At 44.9% G+C, this 12024-nt stretch overlaps 1 protein-coding gene across 3 annotated transcripts in view; it reads right to left on the bottom strand.

The window, feature by feature from the left end:
• LOC126295163 (ankyrin repeat, PH and SEC7 domain containing protein secG-like) overlaps nucleotides 1-12024 on the bottom strand; it is a 64439-nt gene that overhangs the window by 45662 nt on the left and 6753 nt on the right. For all 3 annotated transcript variants that reach the window (XM_049987459.1, XM_049987461.1, XM_049987460.1), the window contains one exon: nucleotides 284-860. In XM_049987459.1, the coding sequence (XP_049843416.1) occupies nucleotides 284-860 (577 nt within the window). The remainder of the gene's footprint in view (nucleotides 1-283; nucleotides 861-12024) is intronic.

Here is a 12024-nt window from a genome sequence, read left to right as displayed (position 1 = left end):
GCTGGTTGTCTACAACTGCACAGAAAGAACGAATTCAGTCTCCCATGATTTTTGTTCGTTAACTGGTATACTAAGAAACACAGTTCAAATTAGAGATTTTATGAACATGTTAGGAGAAGTCAGGGGAGGCATCAGTAGCAAATGGCCATTGATGATAAAGCACGTCTAAGGAAACTCAGTGGCAAACAATGTAGGCTGGTAAATTTACACACACACACACACACACACACATGCACACATATGGAAGTGAACAGGACAGAAGAGCGGCCCGTCTTGTGCCTACCTGGTTTCCATTGGTGTCTCCAAGAGCAGGCGATACACATCAGCCATGTCTTGAGGCTGGGAGCGCACTGCGTCAGCCCAGCCCCGTGTGAAAATCACCTGGACCAAGTGAGCCCTTATGAATGTAATGGCCTCCTGCTTGAGGCTGTCAGAAGAGTGCCTGACCGCGAGAGCAGCCGTGGCCGCCGCTGTCTCGACAGACAGCTGTGCTGCCAGCTGCAGCTCGCAGTCCGCCTTCAGGGCCGACACGCCGTACTTATCAGCTGCGGCCAGCAGCTGTGCAGACAGGCCGGGCAGCCGCGGGGCCTGGAGTGTATACAGGTAGGCCAGCAGCTGGCGCAGCACCGGGCCCTCCACGTCCTGGACCGCGACCTGACCGCTGCTGGCCTCCAGCGGGTCCTGCCGGAACATGGCTTCGAAGACGGGGCTCCTGGAAGCCAGGACGGCCCTGTGCGCTGCGAGACGCGTCTCGCCGGCCACCAGGGTCACCACGGCGCCCTCCCCGGCGTCCAGCAGGGCGCTCAGATCCACAGCTGGGGTCTCCTTACCCTCCGTTTCTGGTTCCACTGTGGACTGTCCTGAAACACACAGTGTCACTAAGAACTATGTGCCACCACAGAACACTCTTCTTAGTTACTTAAGCCTTATGCAGAACTGCATCAAGTAACTATTGCGAATATTTTACGCTTTATTTGGGTCGCAAGAATATGCTTTCTCTCTCGGAATAATGAAATAGGTAAACAGCTGCAAATCTCAATATACATTGAAGAGCGAAAGAAGCAGGTATAGGCACACATATTCAAATACAGAGATACGTAAACAGGCAGAATGCAATGCAGTGGTCAACAACGCCTGCCTAAGACAATAAGTGTCGGCTGCAGTTGTTAGACCGTTTACCAAGTGAGTCTGAACGTGGTGCTATAGTCTGCGCACACAGCATTTCCGGGGTAGTGATGAAGTGGGGATTTTTCGGTACGACTATTTCGCGAGTGTTCCACAAGTATCAGAAACCTGGTATAAACACCAGATCTCAGACAACACTGCAAGAAGATCCTGCAATAACAGAACCAATGACAACTCATGAGACAATTCAACGTGACAGAAGTCCAACCCTTCGGTAAATTGCTATAGATTTCGATGCTGAGCCATGAAGAACTGTCTGCGTATGAACCATTCAACGAAACATCATCGATGTGGGCTTTTGGTGCCGAAAGCCCACACGTGTACCCTTGATGACTGCTCGAAACAAAGCTTTATACCTCGCCTGGGACCGCCAACCTTACCATTCTACTGTTGATGACTGGAAACATGTTGCCTGGTCGGACGAGTCTCGTTTCAAACTGTATCGAGCAGATGGACGTGTGCCAGTATGGAGACAACCTCATGAATCTATGGACCCTGCATGTCAGCAGTGGACTGTTCAAGCTGGTGGAGGCTCTCTAGTCGTGTGGGGTGTGTGCAGTTGGAGTGATATGGACTCCTGATATGTCTAGGTACGACTCCCGACAGGTGACATGTATGTAAGCATCCTGTCTGATCACCTGCATCCATTAATGTCCGCTGTGCATTCCGACGGACTAGCGAAATTCCAGCAGGACAATGCGACACCCCACATGTCCACAATTGCTACAGTGTGGCTCCAGGAACACTCTTCTGTGTTTAAACACTTCCGCTGGCCACCACACTCCCCATACATAAACATTACTGAGCATATCTGGAATGCCTTGCAACGTGCTGTTCAGAAGAGATCGCACTTGCTCGTACTCTTAGGGATTTATGGATAGCCCTTCACGATTCATGGTGTCAGTTCGCTCCAGCACTACTTCAACCATTAGTCGAGTCCATGCCACTTCTTGTTGCGGCACTTCTGCATGCTTGGTTGGGCCGCACACGATGTTAGGCTTTCTTTGGCTCTTCAGTGTATCACTCACTGACTCATCACCAGCCAGCCCAATCCGCTAAGGATAGAAAGTTGAAATTTTGAGAGCACGTTGATCTTAAATTGTAGGCGTCGTTTTAGGAAGGCGTTTTTTGGAATTCCACCCCTAAGGCGGTGAAATGGGGGATGAAGCGTTTTTTGAAAATAGGTCACTGGCAACTTCTTAATGCCTGTATAAATTTCTAAATGAAAAGTAATAAACAAAAACTATGGCGCTTTAGATGTGCCCATAAATACAACACATGTCAGAAGCCTTGTAAGATTCATGAAGAATCAGCATCTAGTGGCAGTGTTATTAAATAACAGTTAACCTTCCATTTATTAGTAGAGCACTGATATGACGCGAATTCGAGATACACGGTATTAAAGGGCTGTGGCAATTTTGAAGCTAGAACTACGAAAATTGGTATCTGGTTTTTCAGTCAGAAATAAATAATACTTGGAAAAATTATGGACATTGAGCCACTAAGGGGCTAAAACAGTGGGTGAAAGTTTATTTGAAAGTAAATCATATTGAAGAACTAATGAAACATTTAAAAAAATACATCTGTGGAAATTGGTATTTGACTTTAAAAAAAAAAGTGTTTCAGTGTTTCTGGAAGTCCAAGATCTAGGGGAGTGAGACACACGACGAAAAGTTTAATGGAATTATTTCATTACGAAAGCATATTAAAAGCTAAATCTACGGAAATTTGTATTTGCCTTCTATGTCAGAAATACATACAGGGTGTTTCAAAAATGACCGGTATATTTGAAACGGCAATAAAAACTAAACGAGCAGCGATAGAAATACACCGTTTGTTGCAATATGCTTGGGAAAACAGTACATTTTCAGGAGGACAAACTTTCGAAATTACAGTAGTTACAATTTTCAACAACAGATGGGGTTGTAAGTGATGTGAAAGATATAGAAGACAACGCAGTCTGTGGGTGCGCCATTCTGTACGTCGTCTTTCTGCTGTAAGCGTGTGCTGTCCACAACATGCAAGTGTGCTGTGGACAACATGGTTTATTCCTTAGAACAGAGGACTTTTCTGGTGTTGGAATTCCACCGCCTAGAACACAGTGTTGTTGCAACAAGACGAAGTTTTCAACGGAGGTTTAATGTAACCAAAGGACCGAAAAGCGATACAATAAAGGATCTGTTTGAAAAATTTCAACGGACTGGGAACGTGCTGGAAAGGTAGGGCGACCGCGTACGGCAACCACAGAGGGCAACGCGCAGCTAGTGCAGCAGGTGATCCAACAGCGGCCTCGGGTTTCCGTTCGCTGTGTTGCAGCTGCGGTCCAAATGACGCCAACGTCCACGTATCATCTCATGCGCCAGAGTTTACACCTCTATCCATACAAAATTCAAATGCGGCAACCCCTCAGCGCCGCTACCATTGCTGCACGGGAGACATTCGCTAACGATATAGTGCACAGGATTGATGACGGCGATATGCATGTGGGCAGCATTTGGTTTACTGGCGAAGCTTATTTTTACCTGGACAGCTTCGTCAATAAACAGAACTGGCGCATATGGGGAACCGAAAATCCCCAAGTTGCAGTCCCATCGTCCCTGCATCCTCAAAAAGTACTGGTCTGGGCCGCCATTTCTTCCAAAGGAATCATTGGCCCATTTTTCAGATCCGAAACGATTACTGCATCACGCTATCTGGACATTCTTCGTGAATTTGTGGCGGTACAAACTGCCTTAGACGACACTGCGAACACCTCGTAGTTTATGCAAGATGGTGCCCGGCCACATCGCACGGCCGACGTCTTTAATTTCCTGAATGAATATTTCCATGATCGTGTGATTGCTTTGGGCTATCCGAAACATACAGGAGGCGGCGTGGATTAGCCTCCGTATTCGCCAGACATGAACCCCTGTGACTTATTTCTGTGGGGACTCTTGAAAGTCCAGGTGTAGCGCCAGAATCCAGAAACAACTGAACAGCTGAAGCAGTACATCTCATCTGCATGTGAAGCCATTCCGCCAGACACGTTGTCAAAGGTTTCGGGTAATTTCATTCAGAGACTACGCCATATTATTGCTACGCATGGTGGCTATGTGGAAAATATCGTACTATAGAGTTTCCCAGACCGCAGCGCCATCTGTTGTTGACAATTGTAACTACTGTAATTTCGAAAGTTTGTCTGCCTGAAAATGTACTGTTGTCCCAAGCATATTGCAACAAACGGTGTATTTCTATCGCTGCTCGTTTAGTTTGTATTGCTGTTTCAAATATACCGGTCATTTTTGAAACACCCTGTACATTATGTGTTTCACTTTGTTTGGAAACTGAACCCCCGAGGGGGTGAAATGGAGGGATGGAAAATTTCAAGAAAATATTTCATTAAAAACTGTAGAGTCAAGTCTATTAAAATAGTATTTCAATTCTCGATTAGATATAAATAAATGTGTATTAGAGAATGAAAGTTTCTATGCCAATATCAACACAAGAACGTAAAACGCATGATTAACAAAAAAAACTTGGACTTCAGCGACCAGAATAATCTTTTTGGCAGAAGTATGTGCAGAAAAGACCACACTTCGGTGGCCTTAATATGCGTGAAATGTTTAGAACGTGTACAAATTTGTGAACAATATAAAAATTCGATTAAAGAAAGAAATATCTGTGCACACCATACAGTCTGCGTGGGAGAAGCAACGAGTGGTAATCAAGTCTTTAATTAAGCCACTTAAACAATTTTCTATTGATTTCAGTAGATTTCGTCTGCAAAACAAGCCACAGATGGGGTGCAAATCTCATATCCGTAATTTCCTCCTACAGTTATTTGCCCAGGAGATCATTCACAAAGTGGCAGTTCTTTATTCAACGAGTCATCATCCTGATATTTCCATTTATTCAAAGAAACAACAATCTTGTATTGCAGGAAACTGTATTGCTCTGCTCCTGACCTCCTTGTTGCCAGTTACACAGGATCAACAACGGGTTAATAGTGTGTCGGGTGCGATTCTAGGAACCATTAACTTGGGGTAGCAGCATAATCAGACTGCAACCAGTTTTCAGCGCTTCTTACACATTCCAATACTACAAAATGTGATCAAAAGTATACGGACACCGCCAAAAACATACGTTTTTCATATTAGGTGCATTGTGCCACCACCTACTGCCAGGTACTCCATATCAGCGACCTCAATAGCCATTAGACATCCTGAGAGAGCAGAATGGGGGGCTCCGCAGAACTCACGGACTTTGAACGTGGTAAGTTTATTGAATATATTGGGTGTCACTTGTGTCTTACGTCTGTACGCGAGATTTCCACACTCTTAAACATCCCTAGGTCCACTGTTTCTGATGTGATAGTGAAGTGGAAACGTGAAAGGACACGTACAGAACGATTGCGTACATGCTGATCTCGTATGTTGACCGACAGAGACCACCGACAGTTGAAAAGGGTCGTAATGTGTAATAGGCAGACATCTATCCAGCCCATAAGGGAGGAATTCCAAACTGCATCAGGATCCACTGCAAGTACTTTGACAGTTAGGCAGGAGGTGAGAAAACCTTGGATTTCATGGTCGAGCGGCTGCTCATAAGCCACACGTCACGCCGGTAAATGCCAAACGACGCCTCGCTTGGTGTAAGGAGCGTAAACATTGGACGATTGAACAGTGGAAGAACGTTGTGTAGAGTGACGAATCACGATACACAATGTGGTGATCCGATGGCGGGGTGTGTGTATGGCAAATCCCCAGTGGACATTATCTGCCACCGTGTGTGGTGCCAACAGTAAAATTCAGAGTCGGTGGTGTTATGGTGTGGTCGTGCTTTTCATGGAAGGGACTTAGACCCATTGTTGTTTTGCGTGGCACTATCACAGCACCAGCCTACATTGATGTTTTAAGAACCTTATAGCTTCCCACTGTTGAAGAGCAATTCGGGGATTGCAATTGCATCTTTCAACACGGTCGAGCATCTGTTCATAATGCATGGCCTATGGCCAAGTGGTTACACGACAGTAACATTCCTGTAATGGACTGGCTTGCACAGAGTCCTGACCTAAACCCTATAGAACACTTTCGGAATGTTTTGGAACGCCGTCTTTGTGCAAAGCCTTACCGAACGTTATAGATACCTCTGCACAGTGCAGCACTTCGTAAAGAATGGGCTGCCATTCCTCAAGAAATTTTCCAGCACGTGATTGAACGTATGCCTGCGAGAGGAGAAGCCGTCATCACGGCAAAGGGTGGGCCAACACCATACTGAATTCCAACATTACCGGTGGAGGGCGGTACGAACTTGTAAGTCATTTTCAGCCAGGTGTCGGGATACTTTTCATCACATAGTGTACCTTTCCTTGCTGATATTATTTTGAGCGGATGTACGCTAAAACAGCATTTCAGATGACATAAAAAATTTGAAAAGTTAAGTTCTCAATTGCAAGATCTAATTTTCGTTCAAAAAATTACCAGTTCCTGTTCATAACCAGTGTCTAGAAAATCCTCTTTAGATGATAAGGGGATACTTCAAATGAGAGGTTAAATTACGTTTTACATATATCAGATGTCCTTCCGTCTACTAACCCAAGACTTCGTTATATTCATTTTAAAATCAGAATTTGTAGTAGCTCCAAAAAACATGAGCAGCTAGTTACCCTAGGAATCGACAATATTCTGTCCTAACTTCTGTATGTGGCTGGAATGGATATCAAAGTCCTGTTATATGCTCTTAACTGTAGCGTACATGAACTTGGAAAACTGCCAGCTGATTTTGAGCGAAGCCTTATAATGCCCATCCGCAAAATTGAGAATGTCTTAAAAAGCGAAAATTACCGAAAAACTTTACCATCCAACTCCTTCGTCCTCGAACAGTTGACGCCACATTCTCAGAAAATCAATTTGGTTCCAAAATAAAATTTAAAATCACTTTAGAGAGCTCTACGAATGAAATTTAAGAATGTACATAGCTTTTGCAGATATATAGTAGGTGTGTGAGAATATGAAAGTAGCAATAAACTTGATAGCTTAGAAAGCATTATAAAAACGAGATAACACTTACTGGTTGGCATCGTACACAGGTAAAAACCTATATTCGCAAAGGAATCGAAGAAGAAAGTGGCGTGTCAGCAGCTATTTTTATTCCATACAAAGAGAAGGCACCTCAACATGTGAGAGAACAGCTAGATATAGGTGTAGTGAAAGTGAACAACATCCCGAACCCATGATAAATAAAACAGGTAAAGTTACATGGAGATACTATAACATTAAAGTATCGGGTGATCAAAAAGTCAGTATAAATTTGAAAACTGAATAAATCACGGAATAATGTAGATAGAGAGGTACAAATTGACACACATACTTGAATGTTGTTTTATTAGAACCAAAAAAATACGAGCGTTCAAAAAATGTACAGTAGATGGTGCTTCATCTGATCAGAAATGCAGTAATTAGCATAACAAAGTAAGACAAAGCAAAGATGATGTTCTTTTCTTAGGAAATGCTCAATATGTCCACCATCATTCGTCAACAATAGCTGTAGTCGAGGGATAATGTTGTGAACAGCACTGTAAAGCACGTCCGGAGTTATGGTGAGGCATTGGCGTCGGATGTTGTCTTTCAGCACCCCTAGAGGTGTCTGTCGATCATGATACACTTGCGACTTCAGGTAACCCCAAAGATAATAATCGCACAGACTGAGGTCTGGGGACCTGGGAGGCCAAGCATGACGAAAGTGGCGGCTGAGCACACGATCATCACCAAATGATGCGCGGAAGAGATTTTCCACGCGTCTAGCAATATGGGGTGGAGCGCCATCCTGCATAAACATCGTACGTTCCAGCACGTGTTTATCAGCCAAGGCTGGGGATGATGCAATTCTGTAACATATCGGCGTACCTCTCACCCGCCATGGTAGCAGATTTGCTGTCCAGCGCCATCTGTCGGACATTTTGTGAACTTTGTTTTTCTTTGGTTCTAATAAAACCCCATATCATTCCAAGCATGTGTGTAAATTTTTTACCTCTCTATCTACATTATTCCGTGGTTTATTAAGTTTTCAAATTTATACTGACTTTTTGATCACCCTGTATATAAGAGCCAAAATCATACGTGAAGACTTTCATGATAAAGCACGAGAAAACAGTGTTCCAGGGTAACTAAGTGACAAGCTACTCGTATCTCGAAACGAGTCACCTTTTTCGAATCTATCTGCCAAGGATCCCACACAGCAAAAACTCCAGCACTGTTTTTAAACAGTCCCTTTGCTGCTCCTCAATCTCTGCCCTGCCATCCCTGCACCTTCGTCCATGTGACGGTCTCACTCTAAGTCGGACGTGAACGGAAGTCAGAGAGGGCTGTATCTGTGACCTTCTGCATCTCGCGGAGAAACAGTACGAGTTGAGTTAATGCGTCAGGAGCGCGTTTTGACCACTCGGTGGAAATGGAAACATGTTGCCGTAGCCCCGCGAACAGTGTACAATGTGTAATGTCAGCGCCAAGTGAATCTTTCCCCTGGAACACGAGGTAGTAGAAATGTAAGACAAGGGTCTGTCGCAGTTGTAGGACAAGCAGTTACGGTGGTGTTTCTTATCGGGAAAATTAGGAAGACTTAACATCAGACAGGTACTCCACTCCACATGTAGTCAGCTACCTGGGTACCAGCTTCTAATGTACACCTGACCACTTTAGTGGGACCTTACAGTTCTCAAGCCAATGGTGCAAGTCCCGGAAACTGCAGCCACGCGTTTCATTGAACTGGCTTCTTCTAGATCAGGGCCGGCCAGAAATTCTGCACGCATGTGATCTCCTGCACATGTGCAACTTATGGGTCACAGTGTGCACGCCGCAGCCGTCAGTGTTAATGTAGGGCCGGCCAGAAATTCTGCATGCGTGCGGCGCTCCTGCACATGTACAACTTCCGGGTCACAGCATGCACGCCGCAGCCGTCAGCGTTAATGTAGGGCCGGCCAGAAATTCTGCATGCATGCGGCGCTCCTGCACATGTGCAACTTCCGGGTCACAGCATGCACGCCGCAGCTGTCAGCGTTAATGTAGGGGCGGCCAGAAATTCTGCATGCGTGCGGCGCTCCTGCACATGTGCAACTTAAGGGTCACAGCATACACGCCGCAGCCGTCAGCGTTAATGTAGGGTCGGCCAGAAATTCTGCATGCGTGCGGCGCTCCTGCACATGTGCAACTCCCGGGTCACAGCGTGCACGCCGCAGCCGTCAGCGCTAATGTAGTGCTCATTTATGCCCACCAATGTCGCTTTATCCACTTGCTGGGGTACTCTGTACCGGCGCGTTCTAGTGCTCTTTCCACAGCTTGCAAGCCAACCACGGGAAGGTATTTCGCTTATTAAACATTTAAAATACTGTCACAGTCTACTCATTGAGACGTCTACTTTTATGTTAACAGTTTAACCCAGTAAGAGAAGTAACACAGTTAACAACCGTGGGTTTTTATTAAGGCCGCTTGACTGACGGCACGTAAACACGCGTAATGTTTTTGATCTAATATTTAAGAAAGAGAGCACATAGCGACTTCCAACGATCCTTATTCGTGATTTCAAATAACATTAAACCAATGCAAGGTTTCCCATAACTAATTCTCGGTGCCCTCAGTTACCCCCTACATAATTTCTGTCTCACTGACCTCTGAACAGAATGACAACCGCAGACCTCTCGATGATCACCTGTTATTTCAATACCATTATTGCTACATCTTTCATCAGTTCCGTCTGAAATCTGCATAATAACCGACAATTAGATGAATGTTATGTTTTATCGACTTCAGCTGAGCGTAGCCCTTCACACAACCTAAATGTAAGTACACATTGGAACAAACGGTTTAATGACCAATTTTCCTGATAATAATGTAACATGGAGCAGAATGATCCAATAATGCACAGTTAGTAAACAAATTTTTTAATTATGAAAGGAATAAATCCAAACACGTTTATCACTGGTCATGAGAAGTGATATAGTTAATATCGGGCACAAAAGCACGGCTCATTGACAAACGCAAGCAGTTGCAGGAGATTTTCATCCCTGTGCTTGATCGAAACGACTGAGAACATAGCCGTGCGGTTCTGGCACTGCAGTCCGGAACCGCGAGACCGCTACGGTCGCAGGTTCGAATCCTGCCTCGGGCATGGGTGTGTGTGATGTCCTTAGGTTAGTTAGGTTTAAGTAGTTCTAAATTTTAGGGGACTTATGACCTAAGATGTTGAGTTCCATAGTGCTCAGAGCCATTTGAACCATTTTTGAACTGAGAACATAGATCTTCCGTTCTTTGCTTTTTCACAGTACCTGCCATTTCTCAGTACTTCTCTGTTAAAGTTGCGGTCACCAGGGGTAAACGAGACTGGGTATGTTGCGCTCTTGCCTGTACCACATAAACGGGGAAGAGGAGCCGCTGCCTTTCATTTAGGACACACGTCTAATAACAGATGTCGCTGTCGCACATGTGCAGCACTTCCGCACGTCTGCACATTGTGCAGCGTTTGGCCGGCCCTGCTCTAAATTCAGAACCAGGAGGCACTATCAGATCTTCAGACAGTGCTGCAGATTGTGAGCTTCGTCAGAACTCCATGAACGTGTTCTCCATCTTCTGTGCCAGATGCTGGAATGATCCAAGCACGATCTCGGAGCTGCAACGACAGGCATTTTCGTTCCAATGTGCGCCACAATCTGCAGTAGGTGCATCCTGTTCCCTCAGTAGCTGCCAGAATAGACCCTACAACATGTCAAATGAGGACATCGGGTGTGCAAAATGAGTGAAACCCGTGTCGCTCCCCAACCCTTGTTGCAATTTCTTGGGTTGTTTTGGGGGAAGACACCAAACAGCTAGGTCACCGGTCTCACTGGATTAGGGAAGGACTGGGAAGGAAGTCGGCCGTGCCCTTTCAAAGGAACCATCCAAGCATTTGCCTGGAGAGATTTACAGAAATCATGGAAAACCTAAATCAGGACGGCCGGACGCTGGATAGAACCGTCGTCCTCCCGAATATGAGTCCAGTGTGCTAACCACTGCGCCACCTCGCTCGATTGTCGCAATTTCTCTAAGGGTTACCATCATTCACCATTCATTGGAATTGCCGACGATTTATAGACCTCTGGCATTTATGCGTTTAGATGGTCCTCACACAGGACACAGCATGTTTCCAAACATGTGAAGCTCTCTCTGTTCACTCTCTCTCCTTTTCATGGCGTCTACTCACTCAGTGACAAGTGCATCAGTAATGATGAAAACTGTACATCCTGTAGAGGAGACAGAATACTTGCTGTCTCTGGTACACGACTGTGAAGAGCCCTCCAAACACACCTGTTCGCACAATTTCCAATTGTTTGGCCGTAGTCAGGGTGAATTCCAGCTGTGAACGAATTTCAGCTAACTCATCAGCATTCACCGTGGAGTTGCGTTGTGGTCGCTGCAGCTTTTTATAGAATAGCAAACAAATATCACTAAAATTAGCTAGCGGATTGTCTTCTAATCTTTGGATCAGTTAAGCTAAAGGTATAACTAATTACAGTTGAGAACTAGTATCTATTAACACAGTAGAAAAACCAGGGGTAAAAATACAGTAATTTATCTTAAACGTTTTTTGAAGTTACAGTAGCTAACAGACTCAAAAACAGCTATAATTTGCGATAACATGTGCTTCACTAAGCGTCAAAGTCCATTTACTAAAAACAGTTTTTACATGCAGCTCTCGTAAATACCGAAAAATCTCCAAAATTTACGTTTCTTCACGTTGATATACGCTGAAATTTGGGATGAAGAGGATACAAGTAAATGGTTCAAATGGCTCTGAGCACTATGGGACTTAACATCTGTGGTTTTCAGTCCC

This window comes from Schistocerca gregaria, chromosome 11 (genome assembly GCF_023897955.1).
Source record: "Schistocerca gregaria isolate iqSchGreg1 chromosome 11, iqSchGreg1.2, whole genome shotgun sequence".
NCBI lineage: Eukaryota > Metazoa > Arthropoda > Insecta > Orthoptera > Acrididae > Schistocerca > Schistocerca gregaria.
The sequence above is the reverse complement of the archived record's forward strand: the minus strand, read 5'-3'. Positions and strand labels throughout refer to the sequence as shown.